The 27787-nt window shown below is 32.5% G+C and overlaps 1 protein-coding gene across 4 annotated transcripts in view; it reads right to left on the minus strand.

Moving 5' to 3' along the window:
- Nucleotides 1–26112, minus strand: part of LOC106467194 (rap guanine nucleotide exchange factor 6-like) — an 80873-nt gene extending 54761 nt beyond the window's left edge. For 2 of the 4 annotated variants that reach the window (XM_013927515.2, XM_022395323.1), the window contains exons 1-4: nt 26026–26111; nt 16244–16673; nt 9931–10058; nt 5310–5393 (exon numbers count right to left, since the gene is read on the minus strand). In XM_013927515.2, the coding sequence (XP_013782969.2) occupies nt 5310–5393; nt 9931–10058; nt 16244–16312 (281 nt within the window). In that variant the 5' untranslated portion in view covers nt 16313–16673; nt 26026–26111. Of the gene's footprint in view, nt 1–5309; nt 5394–9930; nt 10059–16243; nt 16674–26021 lie in introns of all 4 variants that reach the window. The other 2 variants (XM_022395321.1, XM_022395322.1) reach the window with 2 other exon arrangements.
- Between the last annotated feature and the right edge of the window lie 1675 nt (nt 26113–27787).

Raw genomic sequence — 27787 nt, forward strand, 5'->3', positions numbered from 1 at the left:
TTTAGGGTCAGGTCTGAAGGATAATAATTTGTTTATCCTCTGTACAAATGTAAAAACATATTATGTAAAGTAACTATGGTATTATAATTATCATGTTTAGGGTCAGGTCTGAAGGATAATAATTTGTTTATCCTCTGTACAAATGTAAAAACATATTATGTAAAGTAACTATGGTATTATAATTATCATGTTTAGGGTCAGGTCTGAAGGATAATAATTTGTTTATCCTCTGTACAAATGTAAAAACATATTATGTAAAGTAACTATGGTATTACTTCCTTTTAACATTTACTTGAAAACAAATAATTGTTACTAAGCAAAACTGTCAACTACAAAATACTTTCATTCCGAAAAATAGTATAAATTTCATCGTCCTAATGGGGTGTTAGTAATTAAGTTATATTTGATCATTCTTTCTTTAAAATCTTCTAATGTAAAGCCATGATATATCCCATGGTTCGTGTGTTTTGGTTTAAATCACGCTAGGCTAGTTAACTGTTAACATTTGTTTGTTTTTCATTATATTTGCCTTATCAGGTTTTACGTTGAAATGCGATCTGGCCAGATGTTCTTTAATCCCAGAATGTGTTTGTAAATTGATTTAACTGATCCATCCAACCAATTGTATTAGCTAATAAATCTGTATCAATAAGACAATATATATCGTACTTATCTACACAGTATATCCATCTATGCGAATCTATTTTGTGTCTATCCATTCTAAATCTGTCTGTCTATCAATTTATCAATCAGTCTTTCCAATTATCAAACTTTTTAAATAGCTTACCATCACCTACTTGTTCAAAATCTGTTATGTTTCTATTTATTTATGTTCAAATGAAGAACTATGGTTTTAAATACAATAAATAAGAACGACCCAAAAGACAAAGCGCACTGTCAGAAAAAAAAAAATCTACAAGTTGATCTAGTCGTCTGACGAAGAGCTACACACAGTTGTCCAGGCCAAGGCAGTCAAGTCACGAAATCTTACAGGTACCTCGACCAGCCATTAAAACTAGGAAAATATTTGGGAGTTTGCCATATTACTTTCAACAGTAAGTGGTTGTAAAGTAGACGACTGGCGAGAGGAACCTTCGTCAAGCAGACGGCCAAAAAACATATAAAGTGACCGTCGCGTCTCAGCTTTGCATTTATCTTTGAACACCGTTTACCGACTTGCTCGTAGTTTTATAAAATCAAGTAAAATTATGTATTATCTACGTAGCACGTGCCAAAAGATGCTTATAACTGATAGGTGATATCTTTCTGTATAATGTTAAACTCCAAAGTCAATCTTAAAATTTAACTCCATTGTTAAACAGTATTTAGAAAATAAGAAAATCTGTATCTCCCATAAAATGTGTGTAAAATGTACAGTTTTGTTGATGAGAACAAATAAAGGTTCAATGTTTAAAGTTTTTACAAGTTATTTTGGATTCGAAGTCTTCCTAATAAGTCTATATGAAGACTCGTAAACAACTAGGACTTTTCTATGTTGTTTGTTAATTTAATGTATTATTTATACACACAACCCGTACGAAGAGCTAGTGAGTAATAGAACTGTAAACTTGAATAGTTCCGTTAACAATGTAATTAAATTACTTGTACATTATTTACATTACATTGTTAACAGTTTACAGTTCTATTACTCATGAATTGAATAAGTGGAAAGAGTATACGTATTTAAAAACATAAAAAACAATAACTTTGTTTTATTTAAAATAAACGTATTTTAAGTATACTTTTGCAAACTGTTACATCATAAACATCAAACAGTTTTGAAATTATTGATACACTGCAGATAACTTCCTTTATATTTTCATCATTGTTTCACACCTACCTACCCCTAATGCAAGAATATAAATATAAATCCGTGTAAGTATAAAGTAACGTTACCTACTCCTAATGTAAGAATATAAATATAAATCCGTGTAAGTATAAAGTAACGTTACCTACTCCTAATGTAAGAATATAAATATAAATCCGTGTAAGTATAAAGTAACGTTACCTACTCCTAATGTAAGAATACAAACATAAATCCGTGTAAGTATAAAGTATCGTTACCTACTCCAACTGTAAGAATATAAATATAAATATGTGTAAATATAAAGTAACGTTACCTACCCCTAATTTAAGAATATAAATATAAATCCGTGTAAGTATAAAGTAACGTTACCTACCCCAATGTAAGAATATAAATCCTTGTAAGTATAAAGTAACGTTACCTACTCCTAATGTAAGAATATAAATATAAATCCGTATAAGTATAAAGTAACGTTACCTACTCCTAATGTAAGTATAAAGTAACGTTACCTACTCCTAATGTAAGTATAAAGTAACGTTACCTACTCCTAATGTAAGAATATAAATATAAATCCGTGTAAGTATAAAGTAACGTTACCTACCCCTAATGTAAGAATATAAATATAAGTCCGTGTAAGTATAAAGTAACGTTTACTTTCACAAAACGACCAATGATAACCAGCAGTAACTACATGGAAATACTTATTGAAACAACTTAAAGATCCAGTCATAGTCTCACAAAACAACCAATGATAGCCAGCATTAACTACATGGAAGTACTTCCTGAAACAACTTAAAGATCCAGTCATAGTCTCACAAAATAACCAATAACCAGCAGTAACTACATGAAAATACTTCCTGAAACAACTTAAAGATCTAGTCATAGTCTCACAAAACAACCAATGATAGCCAGCATTAACTACATGGAAGTACTTCCTGAAACAACTTAAAGATCCAGTCATAGTCTCACAAAACGACCAATAACCAATAACCAGCAGTAACTACATGAAAATACTTCCTGAAACAACTTAAAGATCTAGTCATAGTCTCACAAAATAACCAATGATAGCCAGCAGTAACTACATGGAAATACTTCCTGAAACAACTTAAAGATCCAGTCATAGTCTCACAAAACGACCAATAACCAATAACCAGCAGTAACTACATGAAAATACTTCCTGAAACAACTTAAAGATCCAATCATAGTATCACAAAACAACCAATGAGAACCAGCAGTAACTACATGGAAATAATTCCTGAAACAACTTAAAGATTTAGTCATGGTCTCACAAAACGACCAATGATAACCAGTACTAACTACATGGAAATACTTACTGAAACAATTCAATGTTCTAGTTATGATCTCGCAATGGTATTTCGAACTTATAGCCTTTACAGTTAACATACACAGTTTTCACTTTCTCTACAAAGTAGGGTATTTTCAACAAGTTTTCAGGAGTAGTGAGACAATGTATTTACTACGTAAATATTTCAACATAATGAAACTCTTCGTTCTTCTACGCAGACGTTCAAAATGAACACGCCCTTACGAGACAATGTTTTTGTAAATAAGCAACTGGAATGTAGTGGCACCGTCATAACTAATCCTAGGAATTAGCACCTTCATAACTAATCCCAGGAATTAGCACCTTCATAACTAATCCCAGGAATTAGGTAACAACCAAGAGGAGAGTTTGTTTGATTGTTTGGAATTTCGCGCAATGATACACGAGGGCTATCTGCACTAGCCTCCCTATTTTAGTAGTGTAAGACTAGAGGGAAGGCAGCTAGTCATCACCACTTGGGCTACTCTATTACCAACGAATAGTGGGATTGATCGTCACATATAACGCCCCCACGGCTGAAAGGGCGAGATTTTTTTGTATACACTCACTTGGACAACAACATCGTATATGTTGGAAACTTAGCACATTCGATCATGTCCTAACAGCCTAATAATTATATAAAAGGAAATACAAAATGATAATAAGATGATAAATATATTGTACATGTAATTAGTAAAGTGTATATATCAAAATACAGCAACAACTCAAGTACTGGTACACATAACATACCAAAGAGAGAGAGAACTATTATAAATTTACAACTAGAGCATAACGTACATTCTACAAGGGTCTATAAAAACACACTATTTCGAGGGCTACCAAAGCTCATCAGGCTAGTTGTTTTTGTATTATATCTTGCATGCTTTTAGTTTCAACACAACACAAGTCAGACGAAACAAAACCCTTATTCACTTACCTAATCGTTATCATGTTACAATTTAACATGAAAGCGTTCGCATATTATCTAATTACTATAATAATAATATTTATTTGTTGCTTGTTAAGCACAAAGCTACACAATAGGCTATCTGTGCTGTGCCCACCATGGGTATCGAAACCCGGTTTTTAGCGTTATAAGCCTTCAGACTTACTGTCCAGTCACATGATAATATGATCAGAAGAAAATTATATATATTTTTTAATTCAATGAATTTATGAAATGAGTTGAGAACTTTCGAGCTAAATTACACCTTGTAAGTTCTCACTGTAATAAATATTAAAATTCGTATATTATTACCAAAACGTTGGTTTTATTGAAAAAGTTCGTTAATTCATAAATACGCAACTTTCATCAAGTAGACTTAATAGGGTTGAACTACGTGAATTTCGTGGATATATAACCCTTAAAAACTTTATCCAACTTGGGAAAATTGCTGTGTAGGGATCTAAAGCTGTGAAATATAATGTGTGAGACAGTTCCAACACTAATGTTTGACGTCAGCTACACGCATTCTTTTATAATAACTAACTAGTAATCAAAAATTATAACAATATGGTACGTAGTTTTTCTATATTAAGTGGGAAAATGTGTAGTACAGTATTCTGAAAAATATTTTGCCCATTTTTAATATATTTGGAAAATCTCGTATTTAATAAAATAAAACAGTAATTTTATCAAAGAAAACGTCATCGTCATACAAAGCATACGTCCAAATTATTTAACGAAAAATTCTGTACTCGCTGCAAAGTTTTATAATATTCTTCAAGATTGCTACAGAATACGTTGACATTGGTCTCGTATTTCTTCCAACAGCCACAGTCAAAATATAATATATAAGTATCTTACTTAATTTTCTTTTTATTATGATGCTTACTGTTCTATTTTCGACTAAGAAAACCTGCTCCGGCGAATGGAATTTCCTTCGCCATAAATATGTATCAGAACTTCCATTGCCATGGTGATTAGTGCTGCCCTGTGTGCAGATTATTAATTTCCAGCCTAAGTGTGCTGACATCATTGTCGAGTTAATGAACATGACACTGCATATGTTGAACAACATTTCATGATGTGAACATGAAAATGTGAGGCTAAGCCAAAATAAGCGAGTCTAACAATTTTGGCGTGTTTGATGGCGTCAAAACGCTTCTGTAATAAGAGCGGTTATTTAGTTACAAGTTTAAAGGTGGCTAACAACATCTCATTTTCTGATCTTCACTTACCTGCTTCGAGGTAAGAACATCGACCCATCTATGAAGACACAACCAGACAGCAACACGTACCAACACGTACTCAACTCACCTCGACTGTGAACAAAAAAATAAATTTATCTTTTATAAGATTAGAAATTATTTCAATATACGACGTGAAAGTAAAACGACACTACTTATTCTGGCACATTTATTACAATTGGTACCTGGTATCAAATGTGTGCAGAAATATTGTTTTTATACAATCTGACTGACATTTCAAACATAAATAATGCGACCTATGTATAAAAACATTCATTTTAGATACAATTTATCATTTAAGATGCATAATTGGCTTCTTTATCATTTTTGATTATCTTTGTAAATATCAATTATGTAACTATTTAACTTAGTAAGAAAACAAAAATCATATGCAGTTACAAACGACAAGTTCATAATCGCTTTATCTTCAGCTCAAAAAAATTACTCATACACTAACACTTCGACTGTAAAAGCAGTAAACTACTACAAAAATATATTGCCAATTATTCCAAAATTGTTGACTAAATATACGAGCTGTAAATTCCGTTATTATCTTCAATACGAATGTGATCACTATTAACTTTGTAAGCAACTATTATAACCCATTTCTTGTTTGGTTATTACTACAACTAGTTATAACGTTTAAACAATTTACTACGTCTTTATTCATAATTATGTGAAAAAAAGAAGGTCAGGTTATTATACTGTATTAATAACATTGCAAGCGACTGCTATATGCTTATACTGCACGTGATGTGCACGTGCTCACCGAATGCGATAACAAGAAAATTTCAGGCCCTGCGAAAAGCAAGGCTGATTGCAACAAAGGCAAGTTGCTACCACCTACAAGAATTAAGCCAACAGATGCTCTGAACAATCATAGTCGTGCAAACAAGACTCATAAGTGTACTTACTTTCCCTAACACCGGAAATTACTAAGAAACACGATGACTATTACAGAAACAGGAATCAGAGATCGTGTTTAGACTTTTCTTTGATTATAAGCAAGTATATATGGAACTTTAAGTAAAGATTAATTTCATGTAACTAGCAGTAAGTCGACCTAAATGTTTAAGCATGTTAATGATTTGAAAAATCTGTATAATTCATGTATACGTGTATGACTACTCTATGTATATATTTACTGTTTCAAATAGATTGATGAAATAAAAAGAAGGCTTGAGCTCATTAGTCAAATATATATTCTGGCACAAAAAGTTTATAAGAGTAACGCCAACAGCTTGAGCAATAGAGCCTTACTTGTTAAATTGTATAGATATTTAAAATACTATGCAAGATTGAAACGAATTTAAAAAAAATTCTGTAAATATATATTTATCTATACATTGTTTTTTCATAACTCAATATTTCGCCTTGCAGCTTTATCAGTTGTTTCGTGTCATCCTACTGACACAATGGTATAACACAAATAGGTCATAAAGTATTTGTTAGCATTAAATATATATATTCATACACACACACATACATATAATGTTTTAGAGATACGGGTTGTTGTATGTTTAATATACAAAAATTATGCCTAGTAAAGAACTCCAGTTAGCGTTTGAAAATATTAAAAATACAAAATGACACCAACAAATCTGAAATTCAATAACATCTGTGAATTGCTTTGATAGTGCTGCCATCTAGTAGTGTGTATATTGACGGGTGTGTTGATAAATACAGATGCATTAATAAAAATAAATATACTCTATCTAATAGAACTAATGCTTTGTAGAAATCCGTGCTGCCAATAACGTTAATAGCTTTCGAGACAGGTACTTGACTCTGGACTATCTTGGTTGTTTATACGTATATGTATATATATATATATATATATATTTAAAATGCATAAATATTTAGGTAAAATAACAATATTACGATACTCTCAAGATTGTAACGACTACAGGTCTTACATTATGGTTAAAAAACAAATTACGGCATACCACTATTGTTGCTATGTAGGTGCGAGAAACTCCAATAAGCATTTGAAAACATTAAAAATACAAAATGACAACAACAGTTCGTAATTAAATAAAATCTGTGAATTGCTTTTATAGTGCTGCCATCTAGTAGTATGTATATAAACGAGTATGTTGATTGACACAGATTTATAAATAAAAATATTTATATCTAACAAAACTAACACTTTATATCAAAACCCGTTTTTTTATTGTTATAAGCTTTCAGACCGCTTTAACACTAGATGAAAGAGACGGAGGGGGTGGAAGGATTATTATTATGTAGTTACAAAAAAATAATAATTCTTTATTTCATAAATGTTATCACAACTTAATCCCACATTACCTACTAGATACTTTAAAGACATGGGAATAAGCCTATTGAAGTGATTTTACATTGTAATAACGCTTGAAAGTTTCCATTTTCCAGCTTCTTAAGCTTATCTATGTAATGGTCAATAACCCTAAAAGTATATATGAAACTGCAATTGAGCATTTCCGTAATGTCTAAACTGGACAATATATTCTGGCCCTCCTTTCAAGTGAGGATTGAATGGATTTGATCCACTGATAAATGTTTTGACAATTTTACATTTATTTTTTACATTAGTTTTAAATCATCAACCTCTTGTTTCAACTGAGTTAACTGCAGTAAATTACCAGTGAAATATCATCTCATCAAAAATACATTTTAACATTGCTAATGCTGAGAAAAATATATAATAAAGATAGTAACTTACGTAGTTAAAAACAAGAATGGTTTTCAAAATAAAATAAAATTCAATGGTATTTAACCTTAGTTCACAGAAATTTTGAAAGACATTTTTTGAATTATTTATGTCCCAAATTACTTGTGGCTATGACTATTGGTTACAAGGTCCCTAATAACATGAGTGATACATACAAATGTAAACAATAATACTATCAATATTCCAATTGTTTGTTTGTTTTGATGTTAAGTGCAAAGGTATATACTAGGCTGTCTGTGCTCTGCCTGTCAACACCCAGTTATTAGTGTTATAAGCCCTTAGACTTATTTTTATCTGAGCCACATGGGGGCATTATTCCAATTACTTCCAGATATTACTGCTAGGATTCCCTATGTATTTGGGAGGCTTTTTTACACTTAAGTATGATAACAGGCAAAAACATAAAAGTACTCAATACATGCAATAAGTGAACCCACCATTAATGAATAGTGTAACAAGTCAGCAATTTGAGGGTTAAATAATATTTGCAACAGTATGTTATGTACATTTTGAAGTGGAATTTGGTGAATTAAGAATGTTTTTAATGTCTAATCTTACAAACAGATAACTCTTTAATGGCTCAAAGGTTCAAAAGATGGGTAACATTCTGCTATCAAGTTCTTCAATACTGTTTACAGTCATTGCTGACTCAACAAAACTAATGGTAAGAAGTATGAGGATTTACAAATCTACACGAATCCTATTAAGAAAATTCAGTGTAACTTCTAACTTGGAATTTTTTTTATATCTAGCTTTGACAGCTGTGTACAGTATTTTAAATCAAATGTTGCATTACATGAACACATGATATCTTTATAGAGCAGTTTTCAAGATGTAGTCTGTGGAAAGGCAACATGATTATGGAAACATGCAGCAGCAGTGTATAGATCCCACTGTCATCCACCAAAATAGATATTTAGAAAAATGTGGCGGTCGATGAACACAAATGTTTGAAAACCACTGCTTTAAAGCATTTTTCAATTATGAAATTGTAATGGGATCAACTGTAAACAGACTTTTACTAATTAATTAGCAATGCTAGATATAAACATTAAATCTAAAGATACACTTTGTGTCTAGCTCTGAAATGTGACTCATATTCTTAAAAATATTTCCTATTAAACTTTCATGAGAAATGGAAATGTTACTCTAAATACTAAGTTAGAATTTTTAAATTTGATACTGTAAACTATCTCTGAAAAGTTTTTCACAAAAGCCAAAATTAAGGTGTTAAATATTTGATATAAAGTATGAAAGCATATCTGTAGTGTTACAATGGACTGAATTCCAAATATTTTATGTTAAATATTTGATATAAAGTATGAAAGCATATCTATAGTGTTACAATGGACTGAATTCCAAATATTTTATGTTAAATATTTGATATAAGGTATGAAAGCATATCTGTAGTGTTACAATGGACTGAATTCCAAATATTTTATGTTAAATATTTGATATAAAGTATGAAAGCATATCTATAGTGTTACAATGGACTGAATTCCAAATATTTTATGTTAAATATTTGATATAAAGTATGAAAGCATATCTGTAGTGTTACAATGGACTGAATTCCAAATATTTTATGTTAAATATTTGATATAAAGTATGAAAGCATATCTATAGTGTTACAATGGACTGAATTCCAAATATTTTACCTTTTATATTTTTCTTAGTTTTGTATAACTTAAAAATAGTAAAAAAATTATTTTATTAGTCTTAAAACCCCATGTATACATTTATATTATTTGATTAGATTAGGCCTAAGACCCATAAAAGATGAAGTAATGTTTGTCATGTTAACGTGAAAAATACAACAGGTCTTTTACTTACACACTAATAAAAAACAAACAATGTATAATATAGTTTCTTTTTTAACAGTACATTATGGATTGGTTTACTTACCAGTAGAGAATGTTATTGCCATTATGCTGTTCGTATCTGACACTTTTACATAAGGCTTGAAGAGAAGCTTTTCTCAGAGAAGACAAAGCTTCAATTCCATGAAGATATGAATATACAATTTGCAATTCCTGGAAAATATTTCCAAATTAGCTGTTAAAATCATTCCCTTTTCACTGCAAGGTGGTGAAACATTTTATTCAAATTCCTATTTAAGTTTTCAAAATTCATTAAAATCAAGTTTATATTATTACTACCAAAGTGTAAGAAATGAGAGAAAAATAAATACCAATAAATCAGTTGTACGTTTTTCACTAAATACAAAAATCACCAACACCTTATATAGTCTTTAGTATAAAAGCAAAGAGATAAGCAACAATTAATTTGTTTTATTATCATTTTCATACAAATTTAGCATCTAATACATTTTTAATATTTTATTATGTAGCTATACAATACTCCAATTTATTTTTCATCTTCCATTAGGCCACTTAAACTAAATTGGCAGTTAATGATCCCCACCTACCCCAAAAAGCTATTTATTTAACCTTCTCACAACCAGAGGAGTTACTAATATCCTAACTTTATATTTTTCACAGTAGAACTGGAGAACAGTGACAAAAAAATATAAAAATAAAATTTCTCCATCCCTCCCCATTATGTTTTAAAAGGAAAGATAATTAACTGCTAATTTATTGTCATTGGTGTTAGGCCTAAGTATAATAATATGCAAGATAAAATTTTCAACATTTAAAGTTTAAATCAATGAAAAGCATTTTTGTTATAGATTGTAGTTTACCTGATAAGGATGCAGATATAAATCCTAGATACACTATATACATCTGTGACATCTTTAATATGATGTATTATAAAATAATTTTTTTTACTCAGTTTTGCTAAATTAATTGCAGTTATTTATTATAATTGGTTATATTTTCTTTGCTTCAACCTGCATTTTAGTGGTGTCAATTACTTATTTCTGCAACAGAGTTATGTGCTATAAAAATATGTGTTCTTTACATTTGCAGATAGCTCAACAGAAGTAAGAGATCTTAACCCTAGAATTATATCCAACACAATTTTTAAAGACACTTTTATAGATGGTTTAGGCAGAGTTTTCACAAGGAAACAAAACAGAGGTGAAATGGGCAGCAACAGCCTGGTTCAGAATGATCAATGTAGAGAAGATGTTGGAGGACATACAATCTATAAAGGCAGCACAAGTTTCATTTCATTTTTCTAAATTATTTATGCACCAAATTACTTGTTAGTACATATTTGGTAACAAGTCCCAAATAATATATGTATTACACAAACAAATGTAAACAAAATTACCATAATCATTGCAATTAAATCCACAAATTACTGCTTAGGTCCCCTATCTATTTTACATAGAATACGAGTTATTTAACTCAACTTGGTTTAGTAAGTTTTTCACAAAGCAAAAAACATTAAATTATTTGGTATAATGCAATTTATGGACTCCAGCAGTATGAAGAGTACACAAAAGTATGGTAATTTAAAGGTTAAGATGATTAGATGGTCCACAATGTATGCCAAAGATGGTGCTTCATGAATAAAAAAGATGTCAGGAGGAACTTCAAAGTTAAACATGGTAACAATGCTGTTCAATATGTGTGGAAATCTCATGTTTTACTGCAGATATGCCATTTTTGATTCTTTTATGCCTATTACAAACAATGAAGATAAAGCTGGTTGATGAAAGTTGTATTACAAAACATTCATAGCTTTTGTAAATAAAAATGTTTTTTGATTTATCAACCATCTTCATCTTTACCATTAAACAAACAGGATATCCCAAATACCCCAAACAAGATACTACTTTTGCTACACAGAGTAGATTTTATTACCTTACAATTGTATTTATTAGACTATCTAATCACAATTCTTATTTTTTACCATCGATTGTCAATATCTGCTGATTATAAATAAGTTACTTGAAAGTATAATTTGCAACATCTAAGAACATCTTCCACATCCAGACTATTTAGAAAGCCTGTAAAGGTCTTTCTCAATTAAAGAGAATAAACTCATTCACAGTAAGTCTTCCAAAACATGTATGAACCATTAGAAACTTTATACTTCTTGCATATAACACTGGTGTAAAAAAATTATAAATAACCAGCACAAATCTTTGAAACATCTTTTGTGATGTTCAACCAATTAAACTATCTTGAGACCATTTTATTTCTTGTTTCTTCCTTAAATATCATGATGATTCCATCTGTCAACTAACATTTAGCAGAAACTCTTCAGAATTTTCAGAAAACGACATCAAGTGACATATCTTCATTTCCAAAGGAAATTATACATTATACATGGACCCTGAATTTGGTCCATGTATAATATTCCATTTCAACTACTAAACTACAACAAGCTACTTATAGAAAATATTTCTCTTATATGAAACTGTAATCTCCAAAATTCTCATTAAATTTCCTCAGTTCTTCATTTTTAAAATTATGTCCTAATAAATTCGATTTGAGATCTAAGAATACAGAGAAAGAATGAAAATGAATTTCAAACACATGATTAACTCTTAAATACTAAAATGTTATCAACAACATGACTTAAAATTCTGAATGTTGTTGACATATTGCAGAATATATGTTAATTTAGTCAGAATTCTACACTCTCCTACCTTCTACATTTCTCATTGTATCAGAAAAACGTATATAAGCCATGCTTTCCCACCAAACCCCAAATATGTTTGCAGTCATTATCACATAACATATTCCTTCCAGATGTGAGGAGGTAGGTTGAAAGGTATTTCCTATTTGAAATTCATATTAATTCTAAAAATGTAAAATTTAAAACAGGGACTTAACTCTAAAATAATAAGAGCCAGAATGCCCATAATGAAATGGAGGAGAGAACTGGAGATTATCATACAGAATATTAGTTCTCCAAAAATAAGGTTTTTAGGCAGGAAAGTAACAACCTAGACAACAACAAAAACAATTAAGTGGCCAAGCAGAGTTAGAGGAGAATCTGGAACCAGAATAAGAATCATTGGACTGGATTCATGGGAGAATCAAGTGGAGTGGACCAAACTCATGAAGATTGAACAAAAGTGAGGACACTCAGAAATAAATTTTTCTCAGCAGGGTACCTCCTAGCCTTGGTGAGATGTAACCTGAAATTCATTTCCAAGATATTTGTGAGATTATGGCAACCAAGACAATTAAATTGCACAAACAAATATGTCAAAGCTGAGCAAGATCTGAGGAGCATGATTTGTTGTAAGATTCAGTATGGGTAGATATCAATGAACAGCCCTGATTGAATGTAAAAATTTTACATTAACATGTAATTAATTAACATAGTAGGTTGAAAACAATGGTTACCTTCTCTTGTAGTCCAAGTTCTAGGTAGGAAGGCACAATCTGGGTACACATATAAAGCCTTCTGAGAAAACAATGTAAGGGAAGCATCAAGGACACAGATATCAGAACTTCTTCTACCTGATGCAAGCAAATAAAATATGTTTTGAGCGATAGATGAAAGAGTAAGCAAGTTTCTAAGGGCTCAAAAAGCTAGCAAGAAATATAACCTTAAATTCAATCCCCATTTATGAGTGTCCAGGAACTTGGGATCATTGAAGTTGAAAGACTCAGAAGATGTTCTTGTACAATGAGAACAAAAGAAACTGATGGCTTCCATGGCACCTGAAAGTGGCAGATAAAGCATTTCTGTAATCAGCAATGGAAGAAGCTGATAAGCCACTACTGTAAATTAAAAATATACAGAAGCAATTTGTTGATGAGTTTAAAATAGATAAGAAATATGTCTAATGCACCAATCCTGAAGGTAGTCCAAATGGATTGACAGAACACCAGGAAAGAGCACTGGCAAAAGCCACTCTAAAATAAGAGGAACTGGCTTCTCATAGAAAGAACCTTTGAATGGCCAGCCAGAATGGTTGATGAAGATGTTCCCAAGGAGGTAATGGGACTAGTTCCTTTTTAGCAAATTGATGTAACAGGGAAAGCCATGGAGCTGGCCAGAGTTGACAAATGAAGAGTACCTGACACCTCAAGCAGTTGATTTTGTTGAGCACATAAAGAAAAAGGCAGAGTGGAGGATAGGCAGACAGAAAGATGTTTTTCAAAATGGACTCACTGCATCCACAATCAGTTTTTTATCTCGAATTGGAAACTAGTAGAATGGAAAAAGAAGGATGTCTGACATAGTGAAGGCATCAATCATCAAACGAACCAGACATTTGCACAGTCACTAAAAATCTAAAGGGTGGAAAATTTCACTCCATGAAGAGAAGCGGATGATCTTGACAAAGTCAGTCTGCCAAAATGTTCATCAAACCAGAAAGATGACATACTCAAATGTGAATGTGTTAAGAATTGAAGCCAAAGAAGTAAAGAAACTGCAGCAAAACAAAGGCTGCAAGAATGAGTACTGCCCTAATTGCTGATGCAAGCCACCACTATCAAATTGTCTGTGTGAACCAACAAAGAATGGTGGTATAGAAAAGGCAGAAACTTGAGACAAGCATTTTGAACAGCCTAAAATTCTAAAACGTTGATGTTAGTTGTTGCTTCTTAAGGAGTACAGGAGCCAGAACAATGCTGATCCCCCAACATAGCATTAAAATATATGAAAGAGTCAACTATGAAAAGATGAAGGTCTATAGGAAAAGGAAGAAAGGTAAACTCAGCTATTATAAATTATTCAAATCAACCAAAATTGTACAGACATAAGAGTGATGAGAGAAATAGTTATATTGTGTAACAACAAATCTGAAGTGAAATGCCCCGAGAGGCAAAGTTTATTAGGGTTATCATGCTTGAGTGTGTTCCCAATAGAATGACATTGTGGTGATATGCCATTGTCCCAAAACAGAGAGGATGTCTTTGGCAGTAGGTGTAGAAGACAGAATAGTATGAAAACTAGACTCCAAGGCTTGCAGTGACATACAAGAAGGATGAAGTGTTCTTTGAATTGTATTGATCCAAAATTCAAGATGTTTCAAATACTGTGTTGCTTAGACTTGTAGACAACTGCCAGAATAAGCCAATCGTTCACGTAGAAAGGAGAATCAATGGCAAGTGAATGAAGAAGATTCATAAATGCTTTGATTACTCAACAGAAAATATAAGAAGTCAAGCATAAGTTGACGGGAATGGTAAGGAACATGTAAAGGAAAGTAGTTCTTTCTAGATCAACAGAAATGATGGGAAAAAATGTGTACCATGCAATACAGCACAAAGAGCAAAGATAGTCAAAGGATAATAAAAAGCTATATGTTAAATATAGCATCAGAGAAAGCTGCAGCCAAGGAGAGTGTAAGGTAGAAATTTGATCTTGACTAAATGAATATGGAGGACAGGAGTAGCTGAAAGCTAACAACTGCACATAAGAAGAAAGTCTCAAAGTGAGATGTCACGATACACAGAGCAGAAAACTGATGATGAATCAAGGTAAAAGATCCTCTCCAATACCCAATCTGAGGTTCAAGGACTTGAGAATAAAGATCAGTAGAAGAAGACCCTGCTGAAAGCCCTCATTGTGATGAATGTGAAGGCTATTAACATTCTGCTGATTTCTAAAAACATGTGCAATAACTTGGCTATCCATGTAAGGTGATAGATATAAGAATCCCAAATTGAATCCTCTAACATGATACTAGCACCCTCAGGTGTAACAAAAATAGATTCAAGATTTAAAGTATAATATACCTGAGAAAACAAGAGAAATCACACCAGCAGAAGCTTCATCAGAATTAGGGCTAGCTAACAAATCCTGTTCTTCAGATACTACAGGCAAATAAGTCTGAACAAAAAAGCTGTCTTTTTCAAGGCTGCAAGTAAAGGATGCAGCTTCAGCATTCATATTTGTGAAACTCACCAGAGACTCCAGCAGACATTTTGGCATTGATGATCTAAATATATTGATCAATAAATGCTGACAATGCCACTATGTCATCTCCCTGTCATTCTTCTGACACACAAACAATAAATCATGTAGAATGTGGATGAGTGGAAAATTCTGAGTAAGTTGACATGTGCTCTGCATCGCATCGAGGACATGCAGCATTTGAAGTCACATGATTGCTGAAAGCATGAGAGAACTTAACAAGAAATGGCTTTCAGTAATTCAGAAGTAAGTCTGCCTGATTTGAAAATTAAACTTCTATAAAGTAGAGCAGATCTACCTAACAAACTATCCTTAAATTGTTAATTGAATATTTCTTCAACTGCAATTTATATACATTTATCTCATTTCATTTAGTTATTTAATTCTTTAAATAAATAGAAATAATTATAATAAAATTTACCTCTTGTGTTCTTTTATCTGGAGGCCTTTTAAGACTGTTTAAAAAATCTTGATATCCATAACAAGCCATAACTTTAACAATGTAGATTACCAAATCAATACAATAGAATGCCTTTGGTTTTATTCTATATAAATATTGTGTTCATCTCTAAGAAGTCACTTCTTGATCAATGTTTGCACAATAACAAAAAAAAAGAATGAACATAAAAAACACTGCATTATCTTCCATGGTGATAGTAATGTGAGTTTGGGTTTCCACACAATAATTTTGAATAATTCTCAGTGAACATGCAGAAGAGTAAAGAAATCATTCTCTGAACAATGTCTAATTTGTCTTACAACATCCACAACCACAAGCCCCATGATATCTCCATCAGTTTAAGAGGTTGGTAACTTTCTCATCCTGTCTTCGTAAGTTGTCCATAAAGCACCTGATGTGAAACACAATAATAATACTTAACAAGTACTACTTACATATTCATGCAATATTAAAATTTAGAACACTCCTTAGTCCTCTATAAAAGTTCAGTTATAAGAACTGTTCCTCTTAAACAATGAGGTTTCTTCTGTTTATTTACTATACAAGTCTAGTTATAAGAACCGTTCCTCTTAAACAATGAGGTTTCTTCTGTTTATTTACTATACAAGTCTAGTTATAAGAACCGTTCCTCTTAAACAATGAGGTTTCTTCTGTTTATTTACTACACAAATCTAGTTATAAGAACTGTTCCTCTAAAGTAATGAGGTTTCTTCTGTTTATTTACTACACAAATCTAGTTATAAGAACCATTCCTCTTATACAATGAGGTTTCTTCTGTTTATTTACTACACAAATCTAGTTATAAGAACTGTTCCTCTAAAGTAATGAGGTTTCTTCTCTTTATTTATGGTGAAATTAGCATTATTAGTTTATAAGAAAGAATTATTTTTATATGTCACAGATGTTTACAAATAATAAGAATTTAAAAAATAAAATAACTAATAACTGTTTCCTTGGTTAATCCCCAGTCAGAGATTTATAATTGATGTTTAGTGAGAAACCTACTACACTTAATAATTAATTAAAAAAAAAAACAATAACAGCAGCTTTTACAATAGGCAAGTTCTAATTTTAATAATCATTGAAACCAGAACTAGCCTTCTGTAAAAGTTGTTATTGTATTTTTGAGACTTGTAATTGTTTAATATTTTAAGCACAAAGAATTTTAAATCATCAAGTATCCAATTTTATATTATTTATAATATTTTTTCCTCATTAACTTCACCTATAATATCCCCAGAAAGACTATAAGAATAAGTAGTGTTGTGAGAACCAATATGTCTAACCTTATTTTTATTAAAATTAAAAGACATTTGCCAAGCTCACTAAATCTCTCCACAAGACTAAGGTACCTTGTATGTAGTTTGAAATCCTCATTAAGCTAATATCATTTAAAAACTTAACTGGTTATTACATATTCAATATCAATAATTAAAATGATAAACAATAAATGACCTAGTACAAAACTACGAGGTACATTAATTATTTGTAATATTAATCCACTGTGATTTTAACATAAACACAATTTATGAACTTTCTGCCTGCTTACCACAAAACCTACTACCAATCCATTGAAACAAATTCTAACAAAAATGTTATTAACTAAATATAAAGCTACCCTATTAAAATTTCATCCTATTAAATTACATTTTAGACATAAAGACATATACAAAGCTTATAATACCACAACCGAGGGGCATTAACATTTACAATTTTAGATAGGTCTAAAGATAACTTAAAGGAAAAAAAAGTTTATCCTGTGCCTCATTACATGTTATTTGATTATAGTCTAACACTCCAGTGAAGATTACATCAAGAATGAAGTTGAAACATGTTCAATAATAAAATCAACATTTAAAAAGATGTATTCATATAGCTTTAGCTATACTTGTAGTAACAGTTTAAAAACTTAATACTTTCATTTCATTCAAGCAATTTATAAATCAGAGAATGATGATGCACGTTTATGAACAGAAATGCATCACACAAGTAACAAATCTTGTAGATGGAGAAATACCTGATAGTCTAGTTTAGTGAAATACATAAAACAGGAGTAATTAGCAAATAGCTATCTGTCAAAATACTTCAAACAAATTTGTATTTACATATCATAAAGTTGTAAGATCAACTACTAGGATTTATACTAAGAATTATGTTATAATTAGAGAAACAAGACTTATTACAAAAATAAATTTTATATACTATTTATATGGATATTAAACCTACCAAGTCAGCATACTTGTTATGAATTTTGGCCTTCAAGGATAAACAAAGAAATTAAATTTACATGAAACTGTATAGTATTATTACGAAAAATGCTGAAATGTATTCCACTAATTTTTAATTGTTGCAACAAAGAAAAAACACATTACTTTAAAATATAATGCAACAATTGTATGAAATTTTCAAGTAGCACAAACAGTGTTGTAGAAATGTTTTTTTAAAACTTTTTTTGTTGAAGAATTCAAGGTAACAATCAGTAAACCTGTAGTGTCAGAGAAAAGTTAACAATTGTAATATTAATGAATGAAATACAAAGTAACAGAAGTGCTGGGGAAATAACTGCTAACATAAAGAGTAAAAATCAAAATTTTAATATCAGTTATACCAGTCAAAAAGATATCAGTAATAAAAAATAGGCAAACATATTTTTCAGAAAAGTTGGAAAAGAGGGGGATAACAAATTGACAGTATGACTGAAAGAGTAGGGTATATTTATTACAATAAAAAAACAACATTATAATAGCTTCTTCTTTTAGAGGAATCATATATCCCATCACACCAGAAGAAACATGAGAATATATAACGATACAAGAAAAAGCACAGGGACAGTATGCTCTTATACTAATCATGGTAATATCTACATCCTCTCTACAATGTAAGTTTAAAATGAGAAAAATGCAGACATAAGTTCAAATAAAGTAGTTATTTTTCTAATAGGGTGGTTGCCCTATGGAATAATGTGGTATAAGCTACAATGTTGATGGGGGGTTTAAAAGGAGACTGAATGGGTATTTTAGAAGCCAGGGACTCAGGGTTAGATACAGGAGAAGGAATTTCTGTATGTAATTTGTAGTAAGTTGGTAGCAAAAAATTGGATAACCTAGATGAGCCAAATGGTCATTGTTATCACCTGGAAATAAAACTAAATAATCAATCAAAATCAGTAATCCAAATTAAATGTAGCCTTTCACAACTATATTTCTAACAGCCACTCACACATCATGAGCAAGTAAAACAACCCAATATTTTCAAGCTCTTTGAAGTACATCTGCCCGATACAAAATTCCAACCTTATCATACCACCATCCAAACAGATCTTCAGTAGAAATTTATTGTTAGCCCTTGAAACATTAAGTATTTAAAAAGTTGCCTGTATTTTAATTATGATCAACGAGAAGTTAAAGTTCTTAAACTTCTTTCATAGCTCAAATTTCCAAAAGTTAACATTTTCCTTACCTAAAAATGTATTTCAGACAGATACTTACCTCTCTCCAATACTAAGACCTATTACCTTGAGTGCAACTGCCATGGAATTTCCTTCGCATGCCACAATCCTTAAACTCTCACTCCTACACATGTCTATGTGTATTATACCAGCCTATGATGTAATCCTTCACCAAAAGGAGGGTGACACATCCTCCATGCACAGTAAATTCCATGAACACTTGCACATGATCATAGTATCATTCTTGATAAGAGGAATGAAATGCACCCAAAGTGGAGAGAAAGGGGTGGGAGATGGTGCAGAGAGGTATCTATTTAAAATAAATTGTTAGGCTAAGAAAATGTTAGCGTCAGAAATATTATTTACCTCTCTGCACCACTAAGAACTAGAATCACACATTGAAGATGGTGGAGGGGCCAGTGCTGAACTATTACAAAGTTGAGCTCCTTCCTAAAATAGTGATAGAAAGGGAAAGCCTATGAGCTGTAACACCCATGAGACTGAGGGTTGTCTAGTGGAGCAGCACCCAGTGGGAGATCACATTCTTCTCAAGCAGGGAATACTCTTCACCCAAGTTTTTTTTGTTGTTGGTTGTTGTTTTTTGTACTGTGTACTGAAACAGTAGAGCAAAGAGTATCAGGGAAATCCAATGATGGTGATAACATGTCACCAAGGTGGGTGGAACATAAGAATATGTAGTGTGGCTAGGGCTTTTGGCTATTCCATCTTGGTCAAATACTTACATGAGTTAGATATCATAAAGACATGAAAAGGAATCTTCACCTGCATTCTGAGGTAACTCCAAGACTCCTCTGACTGGACATCTGCACCAGAAATTGCTTTGGAGATGTTGCTATGGGATGTCCTGTACTACACTTCCAAGTAACACCCCAGCTCTATATTTCAAACAAGGGATGAGCCCAACTAGTCTGTTACCAGAGGGGAGGCAACACTTGTAAAGAAAACTCTCCATATCGACTTCCCCAGCAGCTTGAAACTGACGAAATAAGGCTTTTCACGTGCTCCACTAGAAGAAGGAGGAGTGAATACACATAGTGAAGAACACTGAAGAATGTACGTGAACCACATCATCAGGTATAATCATCTAGAATTGGGCCCCTACCAACAGACAGTGCAATCAATTACTAAGACTAAAGGCAGCAAGTGCAAGCCAGGTGTAAGGGCAGAACTACACCTGGTGTTGTCTGTTTTTATTTTTATATGTTAGTATTTTTTGTTGTGTCTGTGTAAAAGGTGCAGAAGTGGCCAGGTCCATTATATATATATATATATATATTTATTTATTCAACTGAAGCAGTCTTATAGAAAATGCCATCTAAGCAGGAATGGATGGTTTAACACTTTCCGTACACCCCTATTCAATATGGATTTCGAGTAAGTATTCCACAAGAAACAAAGCCGGCCCTCAGAAGAATCCAATGACACCAACCATAATTAATGTAGCATTTAGCTCCACCTGTTATGTGGACATTTGTCTTCTTTTTTTTTTCTGTTTCAGTTGTTCCATTTTTGTGTATTTTGCCTCCTTGTTCTTTTATGACATACAAAATGAGCTGCATACACCATGGGATGTCAGGAAATGTGTCAGGGACATGGAGATCAAACAAGATCAGTGATGGAGATGGAAATGAAACATTAACTGGCAAGACACACTACACTAGAGCCTTTGGATAGACTAAAAATTATGACTAGAGGAAGGTGAAAACTAGATTCACATGAAACTGCTCACTGATAGGAGATGAATGAGCTAGGAGAAGTCCACATATTAGCCTGCAAGATCTCCACCACAGGTCAGCATTGAAAGGAGGCAAGACAGGCTGTGATATGCTTAATCTGATAGGAAGTGATGTTAATAGGCTGTCAGTTGGACTCCCCCCAAAAAAGAATATGCCAGAGAGATAAGTTGAAAAATCCAACTGATTAAAGTGGAAGGGGATAAGCCCTTGGAAGAGGAGGTAAGTCATGAGAAAAACAGGTGATGGCAGTGTTCATAAAAGGGATTAGTCCAAGCAGGATAGTAACATACAGCCTTATTTCTTGATTGGACTAAAGATAATTGGGAATTGAATGTTCACATACAGAAGAAATTCTAGGGAGAGAGATGGGAGAAAAACAACTGATCACTCTCCTAGGAAGTCCAAGTCCTAAAAAGAAAGTAGTGGTCAGGATCATAACATAGCAACTGGTTCTTCTGACATAGAGAACATTTCCAAAATGTCAATAAGCAGAGATTGCTCCCACAGAGACCAGGCCTCAGAGTGAGTGGAGGTATCAAGAACTGTCTCCTTAACTAGAAAGGAAGGCACTAGTGCAAAGAAGGAAGTCAGGTGGAGGAGGTTGGGGTGAAATACCCGAAGTCATTTAGAGTGATCGAGCTACCATAACAGAAAAGGATGGAAAGATGAACGGAGAGAACAGAGCCTCTTGATTTCATTGAAAGGCACATGCATGTGTAGAGAGAAGCAATAAACCCAAAAATGAGAGAGCCTTTCATCCAGGAAGAGAAGGAGAGTGAAGAGCCTTCAATACCAAGATTTCTATGATGTGAAGACATAAGAGAGATGGATGAGCCTGTCCTGTACGAGCCTCAAGAAATTTCCCAAGAAGATATTGAAGGTGCAGAGGATCAGAGGGAAGGAGGTAGGTGAAAAGATGAGGAGAAAGAGGAAGTTGAATATGAAAAGCAGGGACAGACCCGAAGAAAGTACTTTCACAAACCAGGGTTCACCAGTGAAGGGAGATTATAGGTGTACAAGCAGGGATAGGGGGCACCAAAAGTTCATGAGCCAAATATCAGCTTTATAGAAGAGTTACTGCCAAGTGTTTTGATGGTCCACTCAATGGGAAAGTGAATGGAAAGTAGTTGCAATATGATGAGGAACTGGAGAGAAGGATTGCCTCAGGGGATTTCCAAGGTTAGGTAGCTAACAAAATTACCTGTAGTTTAATGAGTCAGGAAATCATGGAATCAAAAGAAGATTGTTGGTGAGCAGCACCAGCCCAAGAAGACAAGAAATCAGGAACACCCTGACAGTGAGAAAAAGGGCAAGACTTGGGTCAAGGAAAGAGGAGAATGGGAAACAGACAACTGAAAAAAAAGCATCTAGACTGAAAAAATTTCAAGAATAAAAAAACTAACTCCAAATAGAGACAGAAGAGGAAGAAATAGAAGCCAAAAGGGCAAACTTATAAGATTGGATAGCCCCATCAAAACAATCAAGGTCAGAATGAAGAGCTACAGTAAAAAGGTGAAAGATGAAGATATAGCAAAGGAATAGAGTAAAGATAAGATTAAAATGAGCTGATTGTAGGAAAGAAAGAGAAAAAGAAGATGAAAGAGAAGCACCCCAAGCAGATAGAAGGAACACTAGAGATTGAGGTTCAAGAAATATAGAAGGGTCATGACCATACGCCATAGTAAAGGAGTCATGAAGATGTTGATCAATGTGGAGGTGGGACAGAAGGAAGTCCACAGAGTAAAGCAACTCAAGAGTCATTATGATATACATGCAAAAGAGATAGAAATTTACATACCTGAGTTATGAGCATAGCAAACAGATAAGAAGGAAGTGCTTGTTCCTCATCAGAGAGAGAAGAGCCAGAAGCAAAGGCTGAAGATGGATGAGCTGGCCAAAATTGTCCAGAGGCTAGGCAGTCTCTACAAAAGGTAATGAAACAGAATGACAAGAGACCTGAACTGGATAAGAAATAGACAGAATAAAACTAACCATATGATGCAGCATAGTGGCAATATCATATCTGAAAAACATCAGCAGCCAACATGTAGTCATGTCATGATTCACTACAGCCATATAAGACTGTGGTAACTTAACATTTTCACAATATTCATAGTATCTCACTACAGACTTAAATCTGAGACCTGTCACACACCAGGCATTTGATCTACTAAGTGAGCTAAAGAGATAACCATTGAATGTCAGCTTCATAGGTGGAGAAAATGCTTGAAGAGGAACAACTGGGCCTCGAAACTTTTTTAATTTAAACTCATTTTTAATTTATTTTATTGCATTTGCAATCATTGTTTGAAGTAGCTCAAAGAATAAAAGTGGTAGCTTGAGAAAACAAAGTTATAAGCAGGTGGATGAAATGAAAGTACAATAAGGACACAAGTAAAGTAGCACTAAAGAAAGAAAGGCAGTCAATCAAAGCAACTAGAAACTCAAAAAGCACAAGGAAAACATGTCTGAACAAAGAAGAATTCAGATAGTGTAATGCACACCAGAATGTAAACATGTTTTATGAAGAGAAACAGCCAGTATACAGTGAAAATTATTTAATTTCTCAATATTTCACCTTAAGAACTTATCAAGAAATACACACTTTACTGGTCTCTTGTTCAGTAGGATGTGTACCCCTTGATAAAGACATAAGGTGAAATGTTATGGGATTAAAGACTTTTCATTGGATATCATTATTTATTATTGTTTATGTGGATTATATAATGCACATTTTAAACATTAAGCTAAAATATAGTTGCATGTCTTTCTCTTCCAGAAATTTGTAGTGAGTAAGAAGAATGAGGATCAAGGATCTGTTCACAGAATATTTTGGTGATATATTAAGTTACTAATTATACTTCTATCAATATTATTAATGTAATTTAGAAAAAGCAAAGGCCCAAGAACTGACCCCTGAGGTACTCCACTATTAATAAAGGTCCAGTTTTACAGGATTCCACTAATAACAACCTTCTGCTTTAACTCATCTAACTATCTTACGGTCCAATTAACTAGTTTTCCCCTCAACTCCTACATAAGTTTACTAAGTTATTATTCTTTCTTAGATAAGGAGATCAAAACTGCATACAGCATTCAAGTGAGGTCTCACTAGTGATTTAAAGTTTGCAGATGGCTTGAATGGGTAGTGAAAGAAACTGTATTACAAATGTTCAATATTTTGACAAGTTTTTGACACCATTAGGTGATAACAAAAGTTTGTCAAAATGTTCTACATTTGTAATAGTTTCTTTCACTACCCATTCAAGCTATTTCTAAGTTTTATTCTTTAAAACTTGGGTTTCTCGCCATCAAATTTAATTAGTGCTTTGTATAGAGATAATTACTTGTTTTGACTTGCAATCAATATGTCTACAAATAAACCTTAAATTTCTATTAACTTTAAAACTAGCAACCAAGTACTACCTCAGTGGCTTGAGTTACTTATCCATCCCAATACCAAGATCCATTTCTAAAGTAACACTTGAGTGGATTCCCATCCATATTAAAACCAGGGACACGGGACTGGTAAAGCTATTGTTGTTTTAAGCATTTTGGAGAATTAATGTCTGATACATGGATAACTAAGAGCTTTTAATAACAAGAACAACAATACAAACTGTGTATTTTTTTTTATCTACATTGTCATCTATCTACAAAATAGTCCAAACATCCTAAAACCATAATCTTTACAAGTTGTAACTTTATTTTTCATTAATAATCAATCACCAAAGTGAAGGTTAAGCAATACTAAATTACTAATTATACTGGTGTACATATGTGAATCTTGGCTAGGATTAGGTAATTGCAAAAGGTACAAGTTGGTCATACAACAAAATTGTATGTTGAACACAAGACCATCCACATGAAATTGATCAACTTAATTACGTTTCATAATAATTTACACTCCTATTGTAAGAAGAAACCAAACCCAATTAATTATTCATTTATTATGTTAAAAACTCTCAAACTTAATCAACAAATCACTGTTAACTTAATAAATAAGATCAAAGAATTGTTACAACCTATTCTGAAAGTGAAACGTAATATTATGGTGCTAAACTTAAATTAAGTTAGTCGAATAATGCATGCATGGTGAAAAAAACTAATGAAGATATGAGCTATTTAACTTGCTAATTATGGTATTAAATTATAATTATACTTTAAATTATAGGCAATACATTGTTTAGCCTATACCTGAGCTACATAAGAACTAGAGTAATTTAACATCTTAAGTAGTTGCAGAATAAAATTACGACAGTACATGAAAAACTTGAAACTTAGAAGTGCAAGACTAAGTGAATAACACTAGTTATAAAGTCGAAAACGGCATTTCGTGTATAAGCACTTCAGTTCCAACTTCCAAGTCCCTCAGAATGTGGACTGTGCAAACGACTATAATGTTAGAACTTAGAACTATAACAGTATAAGATTACAAATACTGGAAAGAAATCGTAAGACACCATTATATTTATAAATTCTCAAGCATGCATATTTTCAAGATATGAAAGTCGTTATTGCTTTTAACTTTAACTTACTTTTTTACATCTTCTACAAAAAGGGATGAATAAGCTCCATCATTTTCACACTAGTTAGTCTGCTTTCCAACGCCACATGACCTAAAGCCCTACAACTCAAAGAATACAGACAGTAGAAAGAGGCGTTGCTATAGGCAACGACATTAGTTTAGATAATATCCACCAGGTGCTGGCATAGGAAAGCACTAAAATTGCATAACAAAAAGTTTATGAAATAGATTTGGTTTGGTTGTTGTTAAATAAGGCTACTCAATGGGCTATCTGTGCTCTGCCCACCACGGGTATTGAAACCAGGTTTTTAGCGTCGTAAATCTGCAGACTTACCACTGAGCAACCGGAGAGCTATTCAATAAGACTAAATTTTATGGTAAATCACGTAAACAGAAGTTTTTTCGTTTTTTTCACATTCCTCCTTATTTGTCTATTTCGGATTTAAAATCAAAGTTATGTAAAAATAGCACTTAAGATCTATAAAAATGCATTACAAAGGATCGTAGAAGGAAAAAAACAAGAACATACTATGCATGAGCGTCCACATACATTTCTCCAAGAGGGGAGAGCAAAGATTGAATCAAGAGTATATATAAAGGTATATATATATTGACTGAATAAGGAAATATGTTTCTCTTTTTCCAGTGACCAAGTGCCCACTTGCTCACACACACACCCCCCCCCCTACTGCAGACGCCCTTGTTACTACGATTATGTACGACATGTTTTACCCGTGATAGAGCAATTGCTACATTGTAAACACGGAAGCTTCTTAATTATCAAATGGAATTTAAAATAATCCATATTCATTTTAATCAAAATAAATGCAGTACGACGATAGAAAATTAGTCAACAACTATTGTCCGACAGAATATACAAATCATGTAATAATAGCATCAGACATTGTTTCAAATCACCACAATAATCTTAAGTCATTTTATAATATATATAACCGCAAACAAAAAATTTAATTAAAACAGGGGCGAATGCACCTATAATTGTATTTTTTCACGTGCCGAGAAATTCATGACTCCCACACAAACAACATCAACTGCCTTATTGTATTACCATAAAATACTCATAATTTAGGCACTCAACACAGAACTGTTCTCTTTTCACTCAAACTTTTTAATGTCAATCATTTTCAAAAAATATTCTAGGGCCTGATAAGAATGAAACATAGAAGCAGATGCAGTGATGACAAAGTTTCTTGAATCGTGAAATACGTCAACTGACGATACATTAAACCGAACTTCAAACCAGACTAAATCTTCATACCGTGAATATCTTCATGTTTATATTTCATGTTCCAATCAACACTATATGTAGTACAGAAGCAAATACATAACACAAGTACATTCATAGGACAATAAAATAATAATAATAAAAAAAAAAACATCTTGTTTCGAGATTTAACAGGAATAGTGATAATGAAAGGAAGTTTTTATATCTGCAATATATATCGTATATAGATATGGTGCTCAGGGTGTACAGAGTCTAACCTATGTAAAAGCAAGTGTGTGTCACGACACGCTTGATTTCTCGAAATCGGAGGAGTCATAAAAGCCAAAATGCATTTATCCAGATAGAATAGTCCGATTACTGTCTGCCCAATACGATTCTAGTGACGGGGTGCAAGGGGGCCATGAGGGGTGTGTGTTGTAAAACCTTATAAGTGTAGTGAATGTTGGTATAATAAGCCTAAAGTAAAGACGTAGTTGGGATCATTTAGTCTAGAGTCAATTGCATAAACTTTATCATGAAAGTACAA

The sequence above is a fragment of the Limulus polyphemus genome, unplaced genomic scaffold (assembly GCF_000517525.1).
Source record: "Limulus polyphemus unplaced genomic scaffold, Limulus_polyphemus-2.1.2 Scaffold2524, whole genome shotgun sequence".
Taxonomy (NCBI): domain Eukaryota; kingdom Metazoa; phylum Arthropoda; class Merostomata; order Xiphosura; family Limulidae; genus Limulus; species Limulus polyphemus.